Source organism: Bison bison, unplaced genomic scaffold (genome assembly GCF_000754665.1).
Source record: "Bison bison bison isolate TAMUID 2011002044 unplaced genomic scaffold, Bison_UMD1.0 scf7180017860037, whole genome shotgun sequence".
Lineage (NCBI taxonomy): Eukaryota > Metazoa > Chordata > Mammalia > Artiodactyla > Bovidae > Bison > Bison bison.
In genome coordinates, this window is record NW_011490609.1 from 47,926 (window position 1) to 71,087 (window position 23,162).

General features: G+C 39.3%; 2 protein-coding genes across 2 annotated transcripts in view; both read left to right on the plus strand.

Annotated features, from left to right (window-relative positions):
• The first annotated feature begins 3,723 nt into the window (after positions 1 to 3,723).
• LOC104982245 (zinc finger protein 160-like) lies at positions 3,724 to 17,840 on the plus strand. The gene is given in 5 exon segments (XM_010831595.1): positions 3,724 to 3,787; positions 5,785 to 5,861; positions 8,982 to 9,108; positions 13,715 to 15,142; positions 15,145 to 17,840. Coding segments are annotated over 4 exon segments (1,719 nt in total). The 5' UTR covers positions 3,724 to 3,787; positions 5,785 to 5,846; the 3' UTR covers positions 15,294 to 17,840.
• LOC104982275 (zinc finger protein 160-like) overlaps positions 9,032 to 23,162 on the plus strand; it is a 58,918-nt gene continuing 44,787 nt past the window's right edge. The window contains exon 1 of the mRNA XM_010831619.1: positions 9,032 to 9,108. The gene's annotated coding sequence lies outside the window, so the exon portion shown is untranslated. The remainder of the gene's footprint in view (positions 9,109 to 23,162) is intronic.

Genomic DNA, 23,162 nt, shown 5'->3' on the forward strand with positions numbered 1-23,162 from the left:
CCAAGCCGATTTTCAACAGGCTTGATTCTGACATCCCTTTGACAACAGCAATGTCTTCCATCAGTGAGATTTTGTTATTGGTCACAAGCATTCCTTTATCATATCTTTCATTACATCTCTGCTGAGACTCAAAGTCATATTTGAGTCTCATATTTGAGTTCATATTTTCCTGCATTTCCCTGAGGTAAAAATGTTGGATTTCAAGACTTTGGGGTCTTCTCAACATCACTGTTTGAAGTACTTTTCTTGTGTCACTGTTTGATTTTAGCTGTAATTGCTTAATCACACGTATGGGAGAGATATCTACAATATATAAAGAACCACAGTATCCTATTCATTAGAATCCATAAATAAATCTTTCATGTTGAGTATGTGTTATACCAAAAGTAATACTGATATCCAACAGAGTTATGAAAGTTCCTAACAATGATCTTAAAACTTTTAGAAACACTAAAGGAATAGAATTCTTTACTAAATAACATATAATTCAAGTTAATCTTAAGGTAGCCTTACTTTACAAACCCCATGTCAGAAACACTCACATTGGAAATCAGCTATCAAAGAAAGGGTATTTTTTCACCATGACCCCAAAGTACATACCAATTAACATTAAACATACTGCTGTTCCATAACTGAGGAGAAAAAAAAATTATATTACAGATATACTCTGCATACTTACTATAGAAAAATGCGAAAAAAATGGATAATACACTGTAATGTTAAATAGTCCAAACAAGGTGATCTAATAAATAATTTAATGGGCTGTTTAGAATTGAAAAATGAATACATGATAGAGAAAATAAAGAGTATAACAAAACTATTTTTAAGAAAAAATATTTTTCTAAAAATTTACTATAAAGCTATGTACCCATAAATAAAAGGCATTTTACAACATGAACAAATAATGCATGTCAGTCGTATTGCTTTATATATGCAAAAAGACCATCGTCTGGATATCACAACTAAGAATTAATATAAAAAATGTTGTCCAGATATCAAACAACCAATAAATAGAGGATGCCCTACTTAGGCAGTATCCTTCAAATTATTTATGTTATTCACTCCAAATGTACATAATAAGGACTGAGCATTTTGTAAATTTTTAAACCAGGTTCAGACAAAATGCTGAGAAAAACTGCAAAAGAAAAGCACACAAAATATAATAAAGACAAAGGGATATCAACAACCTGCAACAGGGGCTTCCCTGGTGATGCAGTGGATAAGAATATGGCTGCCAATGCAGGGGACACGAGTTCGATCCCTGGTTTGGGAAGAATCTACATGCCACGGACCAACTAAGTTCCTGCGCTACAATTACTGGGCTCATGTACCACAATTACTGAAGCCAAGCACGTACGGCCCATGTTTCCCGATAAGAGAAGCCATGGCAATGAGAAGACCGTGCACCGCAACAAAGAGAAGCCCCTTCTCTGCCAGCAACTAACAAATAATTAGTTGGATCCAGGGCAACCAATATTTAAGTTTTTAAAAAAGGAGATGGATGCATTTCTTCTGTACACAGATATGCAGATACAAAGAAATCACATCAACAGTAGAGTAGGAAAAAGACTGTCATTTTGAAACTAAGTCCCCCTATATTTGAGTTCTCTTGTTGAGTTTGATTAACCTGTTTATAGAATATGTTATTCTCTTTCTTTTTCACACCAGTTCCCCTTAAGATTGAGGAGAATCAAAAAAGGGAGGGGACTGAAACTGAGCAAGGCCCTGGGGGGCCCAACCAGGTACACAGTTTCTGGTTCATAGAAAAAGGCTTAGTCACCTAGACTTTACCTGAGATCCAAAGAGGAGATTCAAGCAGTAACTATTAGGGAAGTGAGGGAGGGCAGAGACAAAGGAAAATCAAGTCCAGCATAATCTTTTCCACAATGGATAGCTAAAACTGATACTTTGATTTACAACCCCTAGCTGTGGCTTCAAACAGCTGGATCCAAAATGACTTAAAAACTGATGACACCCATAAGGTCAACTGAGAACTGAAATTCTTTTTTTTTAATGATTATTTTCATATTTATTTTTGGTTTTATCGGATCTTAGTTTGCGGTGTGTAGGCTCTCAATTTCTGGCTCCCTAGTTGCGGAGTGTGGCTTTGTTGCCTCAAGGCATGTGGGATCTTGGTGCTCCAACCAGGGATCGAACCCAAGTCTCTTCCACCCACTGCATTATTAGGCATATTTTTTACCACTAGTGCCACCTGGGAAGCCCCCAAATGCTAATATCTCTATGTAAACATCATGTCAATTGATTGCCATTTTTTCTATGGATGAAACCTTCCACCTGTAGGGATGTGGGAAAATCAACTTTGTAAGTAGATGTTTAATGACATGTTGCCATCAAAATATTGAGGGTAGATATGAAGTTATCAGATGGTTGATAATCTAGTTTTGCTTTCTTTAGGGTTTATATTAAACAGAATATACTTCCCAAATAAATGCCCTCAGAAATACAGCAAAGTTAATATTCTTTAGATGAAAATAAATCCCAATGTTTTCTGAATACTGTATATTTTACAGGCTCTGTTAACCAGATTTGATAGAACTCTCAGCAATAGAACACCAAGATATAAAATACATTACAGCTTAAGAAGAAAAGGTAAATATTAATTACTCTCAGAGTGAACATATAATGAACTTGATATTGCATTATATTTACTTATGATTGGCTTAATTATATTATGATGTAAACAAGCTTTTCTCAAAAGCATTTGAGTGTGGAACACAATAACTATTTTACCAAATAAAGCAGTTCTCATCAGAAGAAAAAAAATTTCCCTTATTTCCATTTCTCTGTTTATCTTATCTATCTTAAATGATGGATGCTAGTTAAACATATTGTGGTAATCATTTCACAATATAGGGAAATCAGACTATTTTGCTGTATACCTTAAACTTATACAATCATGTATCTGATAGCATGAAGAGCTGTTTATATAGCTCTTATATGTCACTGTAGAGTTGGTTTTAAAGAGGGAAATAATTAAAACACATTAGAGAAGCAATAAAATTTAAAACAATTTAAAAAGAATATTGCTCTTTTTAAAGCCATGGTTAATAGTCTAAATTATCACTTCCCTTAGTACTCCAATATCAGATCCCAGATCTTCTCCTTGTCTCTGGAACTAAACAGTGTTTAGTTTGGCCTCTGCAGTGAGAGATAGGAGTACAGAAGCTGTTCTGCATTATGAAATAGACCATACAATGTAGGGAAAGTTTTGTATTTCTCATTCTAGTGTGTAATAGAGAGACAAGTTCAGTTCTTGTTTCCTTAAACTGCTTAAATTAATTCTAACTGCACAAAATGCTCCCGCATCCAGCTACTGTCCTATGTCAACTACTCTGGGAGACCCACATTTCCAGAACCCTGAATTGTCTTTAAGGCCTCACTGGCAGGGCAGGAGAGCAGCTTGCTTGCAAAAACAATACCTTTTATTTAAACGTTTTCAACTTGTTCAGAGGGAACAAGTTGAAAGTTATGTTACCTTTGGACATAACTGGCCCACAGAAATGCAAACTTTACCTTAAAATTGTTACTCTCTGAAACTTCAAATAAGCCGGTCAAGGAAGGGACCTTGAGACCCACCCTCTTTTCCACCACCCCTTTTTCCGCCCTCGGGTGGTCCAGGCTCAGACCTGGACTCCCCGCCCACCGCCCCGTCGCTAGCGCTCCGCCCAGGCCCCGCCCAGGAAGCACCGCCTCTTCGCCTCGCGCACGCGCAGTTCTCTGCAGACCCGGAAACGGAATGCTTGGGACGAAGGTCACTCTGCAGAGCGTAAGTTTCTCTTTTCTAGCTTATATCTGTGCTTTGCGGTTCTTTGACTCCATCTTCAGGGTTTTGGAGTCACTGCGGTCTTTAAATTCCCTCTCACGCCCCCACTTGCCATGTAAACCGAGACGTGTGTTAAGAGTTCGCAGGCCGTTTCCCTTTGGGTTTTCAATTTCTCTGGGGCCAGTACCGAAGCCCTTGGCTTTTCTGCTTTCGGTCCACGTAAACACTGCCTTTCGCCACATTTTCCTGCTTAAAACCCTTTACTATCTCTGCCTTCCGCCTCATGTAAAAGTAAAGTCTTCGTCCTTGAGGTGGACTCGCGCCCCCACCCCCCGCCCCCCAGCCTCGCCCTCTCGGCCCCTGGAGGCCGCGCCGGCCGCCCCGCTCCCGGAGAGGCCGCGTCCTTTCCCGGTGCCGGGATTCTGGAGAGTCAGCCCTGTTCCTAAGACCCCCTCGCTCGCAGCCCCTCAGTCCTCGCGTCTCCTCAGGCCCGTCCTTCTGCTCGTCAAGGCCCCTCTCCTGGTCCGCCCTAACCCAGGGTAGAGGTGGTGACGTGGGCCATCCCTGTGACGCCCAGTGTTCTTCGGTCCAGAGTTCCAAACGGTCTTTTTCAGTCCGCGGGCGTCTTATTCAGTCGCCATCCTCGTAAATGCAGGGGCGAGGAGGATCAGGAGAAGCAGACCGAGAGAGCGACTGAGACAGAAAAATTGAGAAGGATAAAGATTGAGGGAGAACCAGTGGGAACAGACCGGGACTTGTAAATAGTAAAGTGAAAGTGATTACGCCTTGAAAGCAGAAAGTGAATAAAATCGAAAATTAAGTTAAAAATGCCAGATCTCCAGGAATTGGATAGTGACATAGGGAGAGGGGCTCTAGATCTACTGGTAGGAGGGTGGCAGCAATGATGAGGCCCTTCACACAGTTTGGGAGAGGATAAAAGGTGGAACCATAGCCTTCAGAGCATCATGGTGATTGGGAGAGGAGAGGAAAATTATTGACTGCAAGAGCGAAGGGAGAGAGAGCAGGAAGGAAGCATCACCACCTGGGGTGCCCGAGAGTGGGGAGGAAAGGAGTGTAACAGAGAAGGGGTGTAACTGAAGGGCACAGAGGAAGCAGAGAAGGGGGAAGAAAGAGGCAGAAATATATAGAGATGTAGGGCAGTCAGAAAGGTTAGAGAGAAGGAGCATCAAGAGAGGGAATGATTTGCAGAGTGGAGTGAGACAGGTGTGAGAAAATAGGGGGCCAGGAACAGCAGAAAAGTAGAGGGGAACAAAAAGACAAAGATACAGAAATAGGGAGACAGGATAATAATATGTGGAAACACATGGTGTAGGTAGACACAATTGTCACACTAAGTGAAGTAAATCAGACAGACACACATGATATCACTTTATCAGTTCAGTTGCTCAGTTGTGTCTGACTCTTTGCGACCCCATGAATCACAGCACGCCAGGCCTCCCTAACCATCACCAACTCCCGGAGTTCATTCATATGTGGAATCTAAAAAAAATGGTACAAATGAACTTATTTACAAAGCAGAACTAGATTCACAGACCCTGAAAACAAACTTGTGGTTCCCAAACATGGAAGGAGGAGGAGGGATAAATTAGAAGTTGGGAAGAACATACACACTACTATATATAGAATAATTAAACAAGACCTGCTGTATAGTGCAGGGAACTATATTCAATATCTTATAATAACCTCTGGTGGAAAATAATCTGAAAAAATATATATTTGGTGAAAAAAAGGATACCCTACACTATTTGATCTTCAAAGATCTATCAAGCACTGAAAAAAAATGTAGGAACTGACTTGTTGATCTCTCTGTAGGAGTTGACTGTTCTGAGTCCCTCCTGAGACAGTGTGCAGCAGAAGACTGTTCCACATGGTGGGGTCTTCCGTGTGTGTGTGTGTGTGTGTGTGTGTGTATGTGTTTGGGGCATAGGAAGGGGGTGTGTTGATTTTAAGCATTTAACTGACTATTTTCACCTTTCAAGATTGACTTCCAAAGACTCAGACTGAGGAAGAAGCCTGGAAGAGCAAAGAAAAGGAGTCAGGAATGGCTATTTCTCAGGTAAGGTCATATTCTCAATTGATTCTCAGTCTGTCCTTCCTGAAATGCCCTTCTCTGGACTTGCTAATCGTGTCCGACTCTGAAGTGTCCTGTCTGACTCCTGTACATGCACACTCACCCGGGGCCTTCCCTCAGGGCCTGTCCTCTCCACTTAGATCCCGTCTCCCCATGACCCAGTGACCCGGCCCTTGTGAGGAGGCTCCCCTGGGCACTCTCCAGGGCAGGGCTTCTCACCCACGGGTTGGAGACAGGGTCTCAGTGCTGTTGGGCAGCAGGGATTGCTTAGGGCCCATCTGGATGCCCTGTCTGCTCTCCATCAACTAGGGTAAAGAAGCTGCACATGGAAGTCAGGTGTTAATATACATTTTCGCCTGGTGCATTTTTTAAAACAGACTAATTATGGCAAATATGTTCTGGCTTTTTATACTGTATTAGAAGCTAATGCAAGTGGCTCAGTGGGTAAAGAATCTGCCTGCAATGCAGGAGATGCAGGCAGACGCAAGTTTAATCCCTGGGTAAGGAAGATCCCCTGGAGAAGGAAATGGCAACCCACTCCAGTATTCTTGGCTGGAGAATCCCATGGACAGCGGAGCCTGGCAGGCTACAGTCCATAGGGTTGCAAAGAGTCAGACACAACTGAAGTGACTGGGCAGAAGCTAAATGGGTATATTGATGATTTAAAAATCATGATGATTGGGAATGGAATGAAAAGTTCAGAGATATCAGTGATACAGAGTGTTTCATTCCTTTGATTTTAAACTATGAAATCAATCTCTGAAACATGGAGATTCTTAATCCATTTTCATCATCTCCATTCCTTGGAGGTTAGCTTTTTACTGTGTTGATGGCCTCCTTTGACACATAGAAGTTTCTCATTTTGATACAGGTGAGGTTCCAGCTTTATACTTTTATTGGTAGATACCCAGTTTCCCAGCACCATTTATTACTGAGACTGTCTTCCTTCTATTCTATGGTCCTGGCACCACTGAAAATGCATTTTGCGTATATGCAAAATCAATTCTGAGCATTCTGTTCTCTTGCACTGCTTTATATATCTGTGTTTATGCCAGTACCACACCATCTTGATTACTTTGTAATATGTTTTGAAATCTATAAGGGTTCCTTCCTTTCTTCTTTGGCAATTTGGGATTCTTGGAGATTCCTTATGAATTTTAGTGTAGTAACTTACATTTTCTACCAAAATTGCCATTTGACTTTTGATAGGGATTAGATTGAATCTGTAAAACACTTTGGGTAATTTCATTTTAAGAATATTTAATCTTTCAATCCAAGAATATAGGATGTCAGTTTATTTGTATCTCCTTATATAACTTTTAGCAATGTTTAATAGTTTTCAGTATACAAGTTTTTCACGTCTTTGTTGGATTTCTTATTAGTGTTGTATCCTTATGGTGCTTTAGAAATAGGATTCTTTTTAAATTTTCTTTTGACATTGTTCACTGTGTATATGCTTCCCTGGTACCGTCGTCGGTAAAGAATCTTCCTGCAATGCGGGAGACCTGGATTTTATCCCTGGTTTGGGAAGATCCTCTGGAGAAGGAAATGGCAACCCACTCCAGTATTCTTGCCTGGGAAATCTCATGGACAGAGGAACCTGGTGGGCTATAGTTCATGGGGTCACAAGACTCAGACATAACTGAGGGACTGAACACACAGACATCTAAACCACCACTACCATTATGTATAGAAATTTACCTGATTTTTGCACATGGACTTTTGTATCCTTCAACTTTTCTAGAGTTATTTTTTGATGTAACAATTTCCTTGTGAAATCTTTACTATTTTTACACATAAAAGTTGTCATCTACACAAAAAGAGATAATTTTACTTTTGCAGTTTGGATAAGTTTGATTTCTTTTTCTTGTCTAATTTCTCTGATAAGGGCTTTCTGTACTTTGGTGGATAGTAGTTCAGAAGTGTGTATCCTTGCCTTCTTTCTGATCTGAAAAGAAAAGCCTTCCAGTGGAATGTTTAAATCTTTTTTTTTTTTTTTTTTTAAATTTTGACCAAGCCAAGCCACTTGTATGATTTTAGTTTCCCAACGAGAGATTGAATCCAGGGCCACAGCAGTGAAATCACTGAATCCTAACCGCTGGACCATCAGGGAACTCCTGTCTTTTCAAGTAATTGTGTGTTTACATGTGTGTGTGTGAGTACATGGAAGTACAAGTCCATGGTTTTGATAAAAACATCATATTTCAAACCTATCTTTACACTTGAAATTATATCTTAAATATAATCCTTGACCTCAAAAATTTTTTTTGGAGTATCATGTTAATGGTTTAAATAGCAATAAGATTATTAACATCTTATGTGTCTCTGTGTGAGCCCACGTATATGATGATCTTTTATGCTCTTCCATGTTGTTCACCATGAACTTCTTTCAGATTTTCTCAATGAACCCTCTGTCAGTGTGCCTTTAATACTGTTTTTTCTCTTATTCAACTGTTTGATTCTTTAGCTTCAATTCCAGAGGCTAACCCTCTGAGTTCTGATATTGCTGTTTAGTTTCATGACCTGAGTCAAGTGTCTCCAAGTGTGTCTGGCACAGTATTCTTCTCTGTAAGATGGGAAGAGATCATCTCTAATGAGCTGTTATGTTTATAGCAATTTCATACATGTAAAAAATTTATTAAGAATGAAATTTGGCATATAGGAAGTGTTCCAACACTTCGAGTCATTGCTCTTGTAATTGTCATAATTGCAGATTTTGACCTTTCTGTAAAGCCATTGTGGACTTTGTCATCTCTGAAGATCCCACTGGTGCTGTAGCTCATCTAGATATTGAATATCACATGGTATGTAAAACATAATAGGTAACATTTCTACATAGACCACCTGCTATTGAATTTTATTTCTAGGTTGTTTGTGTGTTGTCCAGAAAAAGTGAAAAACCTACATTGTATGGAGGATATCATAATCTCTATGAGAAGGGATAAGAAATTAAAATTACGGATGCATAATTTGCTCCAGATACCTTTACCTGGATCTGTCAGAATACATACTTCAATTAAACGGATCCTTACTCCTCTCTCCTCTTCTCATTTTGTGCAAAAATAACTCTCTTCATGGCCCTTTGATGAGATATTTTTGTTTCAGGAACAGTTGACCTTCAAGGATATTGCTGTAGAATTCTCTCAGGAGGAGTGGGAATGCCTGGACCCTGCTCAGAGGGCCTTTTACATGGATGTGATGGTGGAGACCCTCAGGAACCTGATCTCTGTGGGTGAGGATCACTTCGCTTCAGAAATTGGAATCTGTCCTTGGGTATCATTGCATTTCCCTTCTGTGCCCCTTGGGAGCCCCTGTTTTGCTTGATTGATCTGAAATCCCTGTTGATTCAGACATGAAAAATTTCATGATGTGGTATCATGAGTTTAAGCTTAGCTTTTCTGCAAATGTTTAATCCATTTCATGATACATCAGGCATTGTTCCAGAGCTTAAGTATTTATAAGGCTGAGGGCAAACTTTTAAAATATCTGATTCTCTTTTTTTTCTGCCCCTGTGCTTTTGCTCCACTACTTCTTGGAAGAGAGCTCATTATCTGAATATTACACTGTTTCCTCTGCATTTAGTAGGAGGCAAGTGGTAGACCAACCTGTGATAGAGGTTTTCAGACCCGTGTTCAATGTCCTCACTCCTCACCTGAACAAAGAGCTAGAAAAGCCCCAGCTCTTCACATTTTATGCTTTTGAGAAGCAGAAATTTCTATTTCTGATCAGAATATTATTTCCATCTTGAAACAAGAAGAACAGCTCTAGCCTGTGAAGAGTGACATGAAAAGAGCAAACCACCAAGAGGATAGAAATGTATCAAAAGTCTGAGCACAGGTTAGATCTCAGAAGGGCAGAGAGGAAGTGGCAGTTTTACTGGTCTTTGGGTAACTCCACCCACGTGGGAGATTTCTTTTCAGAAAACAGGAGTTTATTTATTGAGAATGCTGAGAGCACATTTTTCTTACTCCTGGGTTATCATTCTGTTCTTCAACATGTAGAATGTATTCTTTCACCCTCTGGTGCAGCCCCACCAGAAACAAAAGCAAAGTCTTCATCATGATCTGCACCCTGCCATCTGGTCCCTGTGAACTCGTTGTTGGTTGACTTTGAGCACCGTGAAGAGGGTTGCTTTAAAAGGGTCTTTTACCCCCTTTCACTTCTCTCTCTGGACTTCATTGGATGCTCAGTTTTCAGTCTATATAAATAAGAGTTGATGCTTCCAGACTCACTCCCTGGGCTTTTCTCTCTTTCATCCCCATTTGTGTTCTTAAAAGATCTAATCAGAAAATGGGAAGGCATTGATCAAAATCAAAAGCACATGGTTTTTGATTCCATGTGGCACCTTCAGGGAGCTGTTGTCTCAAGCCCTCTCCCCTTGTTTAGATTTCGCAGCCATTTCTTCTGTTCTGATTTTTGCCACACACTTTAGGGATGTGTGAAACAGGGAGGTAGATTGGGTCTCGCTTAATTTTACATGGCAAAACTACAAAGACAGTGGACAAAAGAGATCCTCTTTTTTTATTTCCTAGTTCCTCATGGGGGAAATATGTGTATCTTTCAAGCTATTGGTTTGGCATCTTGGGTTGAGTGCATGGTTTCATCTCTTCACCAAATTTTATATTTTTTCCACTCTCTTATGGCTCTTCTATGGCTGTACCTAATCAGTATACTCTCCTGATTCCATATTCTTCTACCTTTACATGATTTTACCTTTTGAAACTTGAGGGATTTTGTGTGTATGTGTGATTAAATAATAAAGAAATAGATTAATTATTGATTGGCTTTCATTAGGCTCTGGGAGACATATAAAAATAACTAGCACATTTTTGCCTTCAAGTAGAAAAGTTTATAATCTTGAGTGTGAAACTTGCTTTTGAAATAGATATTCCTAGAGTCTATAATTTTATCCAGTTTCATTACTATGATAATCCACTTGTAGTAGACAGCTCAGGATGGACTGTCTGTGGGGTGAATTTACTAACAGAAAGTTTTGATGGACAATGCTTTTCCTTAAGTGTTTTAATATTTTCCTGCTATGTACTAAGTCACCAGTTGAAGCTACTTAGTAGATTGGTCAGCATGTTGTAAGATACGAGATAGAAAGTATCATGAGAGCCTCACTGATGAGTCTTTCCCCACTGTTTTTTTTTCTTTTCTTGGCTTTGAGGACTGTCATGAAAGCCCATCTCAAGGACATGGTGTCAATCTTGTTTCCAGATACTAATGACCATCCTCTATGAGCCAGAGGAAATGATGTAGGAGTGTATCCCAGGAAAACTATATTCATATTCTCCTCTTCCTGATATTGGACCCCTGGTTTGGAGGGTCTGATGTGGGGCTTCTGTGGGAGAAACTGCGTTATGTAATTATTCTCCAGTTTGTCTGTCACCCACACAAAGTATGAGATTTGATTGTGTCATGGGTCTGCCCCATCCGTCCTGTGTTGTTGGGGTTCTTTCTTTATGGCTTTAGTTGTAGCAGATATTTTCTGGTAGATTTTAGTCTTTGTCAGTGATGGTCATAATGCAGATTATTGTGATTTTGGTGCTTGGGAAAGAGAGTGAGATGATTGTGCTCATGAGAGGAAGTGAGCATAGGATACGTCTGCTCCGCCATCTTGGCTGCTCTCTGGTATGGTTATATTCACCTAGATATACAATCACCAGCTGTGCTCCCACATATGCATATACCTTGTGCTCCACTCATGCCATTTCTCATTCTGGACCTTTCTTCACATGGTACTTTTATGTGGGAAGACTTTCTTTTGCTCACATATTTAAATCATTATTTTCATCCCAGTTTCCCCAGCACTCCTTCACTCATCGCTCCACCTTCCACATCACTCAGTATAAAAATGGTCCCTCTTTTAATGTTGTACAACTTTCTCATGACATGACCAAAATCACTATGTGCAGCTGTGAAGACTTAGAAAAACCATTTTCAGGAAGGGTGGCTAAATAACATTATTAGTTACATGGCTGGCTTCTTTTGTGTCTCCCTTGGAATACTCTTTTTAAACTCCTGGTATTTGTTTTAATATTTTGTAATCTGTACTGCTGGGGTGAGCAGTCATCCTTTAGATTTAGTTCCGGTTCAAATCCTGTGTCTCTCAGTACTTTCTGTATCAGTTGTGGTCATGCATAGAAATCTGTGAGTCAAACCTGTGATTTGAAAACTTGTGTTGATTTACCTCATGCCTTTTAAACCTTTAAAAACAAGCCTTTTGAAACAAATTAGTGTTCTTTGATGGCTTAGACTCTTGCATGTTTTATAATCATGATTGAAAAGTTGCTTTTAAAAACAATTATGTATTTACTTTTGGCTGTGCTGACTGTTCATTGCTTCCTGTGCTTTTCTCTAGTTGTGGAGGGCAGGGGCCACTCTAGCTGCTGTGTGCGGCCTCCTCATGTTGCGGCTTCTCTTGTTGTGGAGCAGGACTCTAAGGTGTGCAAGCTTTGGTAGTTGCAGCTTCCAGGCTCTAGAGCACAGGTTCAATAGTTGTGGCACACGGACTAGTTGCTCTGAGGAATGTGGAATCTTCCTGGATCAGGGGTGAAACCCACATCTCCTGCATTGGCAGGCGGATTGTTCACCACTGAGCCACCACGGAAGCCTGAAAAGTTACTTTTTATAAATAGTTATATTAATATTCTGTCATGTTTATTATAATACTGTTTTGCATCACATCTTGTATGCTTTTCATCTCCAGTTTGTGCTAATCAACATTGTGTCTGACCCTAGTTGATAAATTTACAAATTGCTGTTTATTACATATCTTTTTAGAGCCAATGAACTGGAGAATTTTAAGTGTTCAGTGAAGGCTGGGAATGACTTTATTTATTTGCTGTTAGATTACATAACTCTAGAATATTTTATTGGTTAACTCTTAATTGTAATTAATATATGATGGTTTTTCAGCTCTTATTATAGAGTACAACTGACATGTACCATTTGTTAATGTTGTAAAATGCATATTCTTTATGGGTACATAGCTCTATAGCAGATATTCAGAAAAATTTTTTGTGCAAAATTGTGTTAACAAATTCTTCCATTTTTGTATGCTGTATTTTGTAATTCCATACTACCAGTTAGTTATTCATTAGATAAGTTTGTTTTGGATTATGTACATTACAGTGGATTGTGTGGTCTTTAGCATTTATTTGTATGACATAGAATACAGAATATATGTACAGTATAATATCTTGTCTCCTTAATTGCAAGACCACAGTATATGTATTGTTAATTGGGATATGCTTTGGTGTCATAGTGACAAAATATTCTTTCTTTGAGAGTTAACCTACATTTGTCTAGTGTGAATGTTTTTGTCACAGGGTGTTAGAACTCAGCTGTCATTATTGTTATTGTTCTGTCTCTAAGTTGTGCTCTGACTCTTTGCAACCCTATGGACTGCAGCATGCCAGGCCTTCCTGTCCCTCACTATCTCTTGGAGTTTGCCCAAGTTCATGTCCATTGAATTGGTGATGGTATCCAACCATGTCATACTCTTACCTTACATATAATCACTTTCTTTAGTAAAGAGTCCTATTCCTTTAGTGTTCCTAAAATTTTTAAGGTCATGATTCGGAAGTTTCATAACCTTATTGGGCATAAGTAGTAGTTTTGGTTTGTTTTATTTTATTTTGACCATGCTGTGCAACATCTTAGTTCCCTGACTAGGGATCGAACCCATCACCCTTGCAGTGGGAGCACAGAACCCTAACCACTGGATTGCCAGGCAGTTCCCTACCTTTGGTTTAATGTCATATATTCAACATTACACTTTTATTCATGAGTTGTACTGAGTAAAACACCTTATGGTTCTTTGTATCTTATAGATATCTCTCATATACATGTGGTCAAGAAATTACAACCAATAGCAAGTAGTGATAGAGGAGATGCATTCCAAACAGTGACATTGGAAAGACAAGAAAGCCCTGAAATGAAATATTTTTGCTTCACGGAAATCCAGGAAGATGACTTTGGGTGTCAGTGGAAGAATGATGAAAGAAATTACAAAGGAATGCCTGTAATATATAAGGAAAATGTAACTCACAGAAGAGATAGACAAGGTAGGTGGAATGCAGGAAAGAAGCCAATTAAAAATAGACTTGTGTTAAGCTTTCAGGATGAACTGCATATATTTAAAAAAAATATTTACAAATGTCACGAGTGTGGTAAATTCTTTAATTATGGCTCCTCCCTCAGTAGACACCTTCTAATCCATACAGGAGAGAAATTATATAAGTGTGGTGTATGTGGCAATGTTTTTCGTCTAAAGTCACACCTTGTAAGTCATTGGACAACTCACACTCGTGCGAAAACTTACGAATGTGATGAGTGTGGTAAAACCTTTAATCACGGCTCATCCCTCCGTAGACATCAGACAAGGCATACAGGAGAGAAAGTGTATAAATGTGATGTATGTAGCAAAGTCTGTAGTCAGAATTCCTCCCTTAAACGTCATCAAAGAATTCATACCGGAGAGAGACCTTACCGATGCAATGAGTGTGGCAAAACCTTTAATCGTGGCTCTCACCTCTCCACACATGAGGTAATCCATACAGGCATGAAATTATGTAAGTGTGATGTATGTGGCAAAGTCTTTAGTCAAAATTCATGCCTTAGAATTCATCGGAGAATTCACAATGGAGAGAAACCTTACAAATGTAATGAGTGTGGTAAGGTCTTCCGTCAAAATTCACATCTTGGAAGACATCAGAGAATTCATACTGGGGAGAAACCTTACAAATGTGATGATTGTGGCAAGGTCTTTAATCAGTATTCAAATCTTGCAAGTCATCAAAGAATTCATACTGGAGAGAAACCTTATAACTGTAATGTGTGTGGCAAGGTCTTCAGTCAAAATTCAAATCTTGTGAGTCATCAGAGAATTCATACTGGTGAAAAACCTTACAAGTGTAATGAGTGTGGCAAATTTTTTAATCAAAGAGCATACCTTACAAAGCATCAGAGAGTTCATATTGAAGAAAAGTCTTACAAATGTAATGAGTGTGGGAAGGTCTTCAGTCGAAATTCAAATCTTGAAAGTCATCAAAGAATTCATACTGGAGAGAAACCTTTCAAATGTAATGAGTGTGGCAGGTTGTTTTCTCAAAAACCAAACCTTGGAAAGCATCAGAGAATTCACACGGGAGAGAAACCTTACAAATGTCATGAGTGTGGGGAGGTCTTCAGTCGAAATTCACTTTTTGCAGTTCATCAGAGAATACATAACATAGAGAAGGCTTTCAGCTGTAATGAACTTGAAATGCCTTTACTGAGTTCTCAACCCTCACTAAGTATCAGATAATTTATACATGAAAGAAATTATGTAAGTGTGACATATGTGGAAAGTCTTCATTCAAAATTTACAGCGTACAATTCACTGGAGATTTCAGAGTAGGGAGAAACTAAGCAAATGTCATGAATATGCCAAAGATTTTGTGCCTGTAAGCCTCATTTTCTATCAGATAATCTGTAGTGGAGAGAAACCTTATAAATGTACTAAGTATCTCAAAGTCTTCAGCCCAAGTTCATACCTTGAGATCTGCCAGATAATTTATACTGGAGAGAAACCTTTCAAATATAATGAGTGTGGCAAATCCTTCAGTGTCAAGCCCGAGTTACCATCAGGTGACCCATCCTGGTGAGAGACTTTAATAATACAGTGATACGACAAGGCTTTTAGCAGGTATCTACATCTTAGGCTTCATTGGACAATTCATTCTGGATAGAGACCAGATAAATGTATTTTATTGTGGTCAGGCCTTAAGAGGAGGAATTTATTAATTAACTCATTCTCAAGATTATCTCACAAATGCCATGGATGTGAAATAGTAATCTTATTGCTCAGGTAGGACAGTTTTTATTTGTGAGTGACAGACCGCCTGGAGAACAGGGACTGAAAGTAGTAAGAGGTTTATCATTCTCATCTAACAGGAAGTCCAGAGGCTGCCATGTGGGGTGCGATGGGGTCCTCTGCCTCTGCAACCTCCATGAGTACTTAATCTTCACCTTATAGTAACATGACTGCTCTATGACTGAGAAGGCTGAAGGTTGAGGGCAAAAACCCTTTTCACTATAAGGTTTTTGTATATTCTCCCTGGCTCACGCTCTTGTGACATGTCTAAGGACTCTGCATCAAGTTCCAGATTCTGAAGTTCTTGTTCTATAGCATTTTTCCTAAATCTCTTATAGTGTAAAGTTCCATAATTTGTTTTAGACCATTGTTTAACTTTTTGCTGATGTTTGACAGATGTAAAGTTTAAATAGAGAAATTTTCTTTTGTACTATGAATATTTCATTGACGAGCACATGTATGGGACCAGCCTTCCTTCATTGAGTTGCCTGGGTACCTTTGTCAAAAAGTAATGGGAAGTACACTTGACCCTTGAACAAGGCAGGGAGTTAGGGTTTAGTCTCCTGAGCAGTTCTAAATCCATGTATAATTTAATGCTATCCTGCTATATCCGTGGTTCTGCATCCTCAGATTCAACTGACCTCAGATCCTACACTGTAGTAGTGTTTATTAGGAAACAATGCCCATATAATTGAATCCACACAGCTGAAACCTGTGATGTTCAAGGGTTAATGTCCTGTGCACTGTGCTCAGTCGTGTCTAACTCTTTGTGACCCCATGGACTGTAGCCCACCAGGCTCCTCTGTCCATGGGGTTTCCCAGGCAAGAATACTGGAGTGGGTTGCCATTTCCTCCTCCAGGGCTTCTTCCCCACCCAGGGATTGAAACTGCGTCTCTTGCATCTCCTACATTGGGGGATGGATTCTTTACCCCTGTGCCATCTGGGAAAAACTGTAGTGATGGAGGGCTATTTCTTGTCTCCTCATTCTGCTCCATTGGTCTTTGCGTCTGTTATTCCACAAATCCCACACAGTCTTGATTCCTGTCACTGTATTAGAAATCTTGAGATCATGTGGGGCGATTCCAACCACTGCAATATTTTTCAGGTATTTTAGCTCTTCTAGTTCTTTCGCCTCTCTCTGTTATTTTTAGAATAATCTTGTTTGAATCTACAAAAATCTTGATGGAAAATGCATTAAACTTGTATGTCACTTGGGATATTTTAATATCACTTCTTATGTTGTATCTTCAAGTCAATTAATCTGGTATGTTTTATTAACAGTTCAGTGAATATCCTATGTTTCTCTCAGGTGACCTAAATAGAAGATCGTCTTTGATTTCATTCCTTCCCATTGTAGGTTTTAAGCATAAAAGTCTTTATTTTGTTAGATTTACACATTTTTCTTCTTTTTGAGCAAACATCGTATTCTATATTTAATTTCAGTTTCCATTTGTAAATTGCATGCATATAAAATTACAATAGATTTTTGCACGTTATGTCCTGACACCTTGCAAATTATACTTTTTTCTAGAAATTTGTATAGATTCTTTTGATTCTGTACGTGCATTATTTCCTTAAATTTCCTGTTTCTACTTTTAACAAGTTATCACAAACTGAGAGACTTGAAGGAATACAAGTTTATTCTCTTATGGTTCTGAAGGTCAGAAATGGAAAATGAGCCAAAGTCCTATGTTCCAGGATGCCAGAAGCCACTTAGATCCTTTGTTTCATGGGTCCCCATTTGTATCTGGATGGCACACACTTTGAAATAATGAATGATTTTATTCAGATGTCTTCTTGTTACATGAGCATTTTCTGAACACATTGTTTAATTTAGGGCACCCTGTCACTCCATCTTTGTACATGTACACCTTAATAGTACTTAACAGCATCATATATGATTTAATTATTGGTGACTTTCCCCTATAGAATATGCTCCTTGAAGGCAGGGTATTGATTTTATTTCCTGCTTGATATCCAGTGATTGAAACCGTTTTCAACTGGCAGGTGTGTGAATGCACTTTATTAGTGCAAAGGGTTCTGTAATAGGTAGGCTCATAGAGCAGTAAGTCAAATAGTCTAATAAACATGTAATCATATTGTATTTGTGGCACCAAATTCCTTACTCTGTTACATTACACCCAAGCATTTTGAATGTTTGTCATAAATTCTCACAGTGTGATTTATTCACACATTGTGAATTTTCTCCAACATGTGCTAAACAGATCTAATTCATCAGTGAAGAAATGTCTTCATGAAGTTTTTTTAATCCACAACATTTTCTTTTTTTTTTTAATTTATTTTTATTTGGAGGATAATTGCTTTACAGTGGTGTGTTGGTTTCTCCCATACAACAGCATGAATCGGCCATAAGTTTACACGTGCCCCCTCCTTCTTGAACCTCCCTCCTACCCCGTACCCCATCCCACCCCTCTAGGTTGTCACAGAGCACTGGGTTTGAGCTCCCTGTGTTATACAGCAACTTCCCATTAACTGTCTGTTTTACACATGTTAATGTATATGTTTCAGTGCTACTCTCTCAATTCATTCCATTCTCTCCTTCCCCTGCTATAATACACAATTTCAATTTAGGATTCTTTGAGTAATGCTCCATTCTATACCCATGACAAAGTAGTAATTTTTTTCTCGGGTAGGATAGTTTTTATTCGTGGGTGAGAGGCCACTTGGCAAATAGTATAACTGAAACAATTAGGTTTATCATTCTCACAAAACAGGAAGCTCCAGAAGATGCCATGTGGGATGTGATGAGTGCTCTGCCCCTTCAGCCTCCATAAGCACTTAGTCTTCAGTGTCCTCACAGCAATATGGCTGCTGAAAGACCAAGAAGAGTGAAGGTTGAGAGGCAAAACACTTTTTGATTATAGATTTGGTCTCATTTTCATGAAACAATAATCCTAGTCATTATTTTCTGATATTATTAGCCATTTGCATTAAATGGGCACCATAATTTTAATAATAGATGTGAAATTTCTTATTTAATATTTCTCTCTTGAACAAAGAAAAACAAAGGGGGAAAAAGTGTTAGGGAGAGATTATATCAAAAGACTTTGTTCTTTGTCTCGAGAGTACAATATTCCACATAACATATGGTGACTTTGCCTCATGTTTGAAATGCCAAGCAAAACTTTTTAGAGCCCTTATGTTTTATGAGTCAAAGATTTATTTCCTTTCTGCTCTATCTGTTTCTAAATACACTTAAATAATTCACCATATTTGGGGGAGGGAGGGCGGTGCTATTCTATGTGGCTTGCAGGATCCTAGTTCCCTGACCTGGGATTGAACCTGCACTCTCAGCAGTTAAAGTGCCAATTCCTAACCACTGGACTGCCAATTTTGATATAGTTATTCTGATTCCAGTATCAGGGCAAGGAATCAAAGAACCCATTTTGAAATGCTTTTTAACCGTACCTGAATGTGAGAAATATACAGGAGGCTTGTAATTGGGAAATATTCTAACATCACTTCCAAATATATTTTAAGATTAGACTCATATTAATTATATAGTAATGTAACTGCTATGGAGCTTCCCAGGTGTCTCAGTGGCAAAGGATTTGCCTGCCAATGCAGGAAACACAGGAGAACTGGGTCTAATGCATTGCAGGCAGGTATTAGTTATTTTAATATTTATTTTTATTTATTCATTTGGCTCTGGTGGGTCTTAGTTGTGGCTTGTGGGGCCTAGTTCCCTGACCAGGGATTGAATCTGGGCCAGCTGCATTGAGAATGTAGTGTCTTAGCCACTGGACCACCAGGGAAGTTTCATTCATTCCTTAATTGAGATATGGAAAGTAATACATTCAAAACAAAATAGTATCAAAATGTAAAAACAGTGTGCATATTTAAATCCCTGTCAAGCACTCTCTACTCCTGTTCTTTTCATTGAATTAACTTCAGTAATACTCTGTCTGCAGTGTTCTGAAATAAAACGAATTTTCCATAATCTATGGTAGACAACAAAGGGCTTCCTTGGTGGCTCACTGGTGAAGAATCCACCTGCCAGTGCAGGAGATGCGAGTTCAATCCCTGGGTCAGAAAGATTCCCTGGAGAAGGAAATGGCAACTTACTCTAGTTCTTGCCTGAGAAATCCCAAGGACAAAGGAGCCTGGTGGGCCTCAGTCCATGGAATCACAGGAGTAGGACATGACTTAATGACTAAACCACCATCACCACCACCATGGTAGATAACAGCTATTCCCTTTTAAAAGGGAGAGGGGATCTTCTCCTGTGGTCCAGTGGTTCAGACTTTGCCTTCGAATGCCAGTGGTACAGGCTCAATTCCTGGTCAGGGAATTAAGATCCCACATGCCATGATGTGCGGCTAAAAACCAAACAACAAAAAAAAACCCCATTGTTCCCCTGCTTTTTTTTTTCTTCCACATGTAGCCCATCATGAAACACATATGAAAACCTCACTTTCACAGTGTCAAGTTCTACTCTACTTCTTGACCATCTGCTAGAATAATCTTTCATATAATCATCAATGATGGCCCTCATTTGTAACAACATATCTAGAGAAGGTGTCATGGCCACCAAAAACATGATATTTTATTTTTAAATTAATTTGTCCACATCGGGTCTTAGTTGCAGCACATGGGATCTTTTAGTTTTGGCATTTAGGATCTAGTGCCCTGACCAGGGATCGAACTCTGGCCTTCTGCACTAAGGGTTGAGTCTTAGCCACTGTACCACCAGGTGTGTGTGTTGTGTGTTAGTCGTTTAGTCATATCCAAATCTTTCCAACCCCATGGATTGCAGCCCACCAGGCTTCTCTGTCCATGGGATTCTCCAGACAAGAATACTGGAGTAGGTTGCCATTCCCTTCTCCAGGGGATCTTCCCAACCCAGGGATCAAACCCAGGTCTCCCACATTACAGGCAGATTCTTTACCATTTGAGCCAGGGAAGCACATCAGGGAGGTCCCCAAAGCATATTTTAGATAATATTTTTACATATGTACTCTGGCTGTCCCCATGCTTTCAAATTTATACCATCTTCTTAAAATCAGTGTCCTAGTTTTTCCTGGTCTCATAGATATGAATAAACCCCACCTAATGAAATAGGTGGGGTTTCATCTTACCCGTCTTTTCCTGAGACTATCATGGTGACAAATGAAACGCAGATAATGGAACAATAACATCAACAGATTTCAAACTTCAGGTTGTAGGTCATTAACAATGGACCCTTTTCACGAGACCTCAGATAATTGAGTAAACAATGTACCATCTGCAGATAATTAGGTCTTTCCACAGAAGTCTGATCCTTTGACAGGTATCAACTCATGGATTTTAAAAAATTTTAACTTTTAATTCTCTGTAGAATTTAACATCTGAGATTGGTTATTTCAAACCTAATAGACTGAGTTTCCTCCCACTGTAAGTTTTCTTATTTGTAAGTTCATTGAGAGGATTGTGTGAAGATTTATCTCCCCATTACATTTGTCATGTTTCTGTCTAGTGTGAATTCCTTGTGAAGTATCCTGAGTAATTGCTGTAAAGTCTTAACATTCTTGTATGGTTTCTATATTATATTAACTCTTTCAAGACCACAAAGGCATATATATTTTTATAAAGTTGATCACATTCAGTACATTTGTCAAGTTTCTCCCTAGAAAGAATTGTGTTATTTTCTACCAGGCTTAAAATTTGGATCAGCTTTGTCATGCATTTGTGTGGTTTTCCTCAAAAGTCTTTATTCTGATATCAAGTGAGGTGACTGCCCTGGTTATGGGCCTTGCCACCTATATTAATTAGTTTAGTATGGTGTCTCTCCTCAATGGAACATCTTTTTAATTTTAGTTGAAACATATTGCTGTACAATTTTTGTTTCAGGTGTAATGTTTAATGTTTAATTTTTGCATACATTATGAAATGACCACCACAGTAAGTCTAGTAGCCATCTGTGCCCAAACAAAATTCTCACCATATTATTGACCCTATTATTTATGCTGTATATTATACATGCTCCTGACTTACTTATTGTGTAATTGTCAATGTGCCCATTTTAAACTCCTTCACATAATTCACTCCTCTACCCCATTCTGTAAATCACGTATTTTTTCTGTGTGTCTGTTTTCACTGTATTTTGCAATTTTTTCTCTTTTAGATTCTATAGATAAGTAAAACCATGTGGTATTTGTCTTTGACTTTTTTTTCACTTAGCTTAGTACCTTCCATGTTGTTGCAAATGGAAATATTTCTTTATTTTAGGGAATTCCCTGGCAGTCCAGTGGCTGATACTCAGTGCTTGCACTGCCAGGGCCTGGGTTCAATCCCTGGTCAAGGAACTAAGATGCCCCAGGCTGCACAGTCCAGCCAAAAAAAGAAAGATTTTACGCCTGAGTGATAGTCCATTCTATATATATACACACACACCACATTTTCACTATCCGTTCATTCATTCTTGATGCTCAACCCAGTCTTCACATTAGATCAAAGAAGCACTTTGTAAATACATGTTTGTGCCTTGACCAGAGTCCCTTTCAAATAAATGGGGTGAGAACCAACGTTAATTATATTTAAGGTTCCCCAGGTGATTCCAATCTGAATCCTTCATTGAGCTTCAGGACTCTGAGTCCTCTTATTCCTGAGGGCTGGGATCTGGGCTGAGTAGGGGCGTTCTACTCTGGGTAGGGATGGACCAGGGCCTGGTCTGTGACCTGAAGGGGACTGTCGTGTCTTCTGAGGTGCCCACTGCTGCTGTGTATGTGAGGGCCTCACCAGGAAGGGAGTAAGATCTGATGGAAAGTGTGGGAAAATGCTGTGTTGTTCTCTGTGTAGTTTACTGTCCCGAGTCCCGAAGATTTCAAAGACAAAAACAAATGGTTATAGAGTTGTAAGGCAAAATACTATTTTTAGTAGTATTTTACTCGTTTATCTTATTTGGGAATGATCTAGATATTTATAAACTACATATAATTTATCAAACATGTAAAGTTTCCTGTTGTCAACGAGTTGGGGAAAGATATTTAAAAAGTTTACCTGGAACCTTTTATCTCATATACATTCAGTTAATTGGACATGTAAGCAAACTGCTGGAAAAAACAACTTTTTACTGTAACCGTTTTCAACTTGTTAGGATACATCTTAGTTTCACTAAGATGTTTCACTATAACTGGCCCAGCTTTCACCTTGAAACTGTAAAGAATCCGCCGCCCACTGCGGGAGACGTGGGTTCATCCCTGGTCGGGAAGATCCCACGTGCCTTGGGACAACGAAGTCCGTGGGCCACAACTACTGCCCGCGCTCTGGAGCCAGGGAGCTGCAACTACTGAAGCCTGTGTGCCCCAGAGCCTGTGCTCTTGGCAAGAGACGCCACCGAAATGAGAAGCCCACACACTAGAGTAGTCCTCTGCTCACTGCAGTTGGAGAAGCGCCCAGGCAGCAAGGAGGACCCAGCATCGGC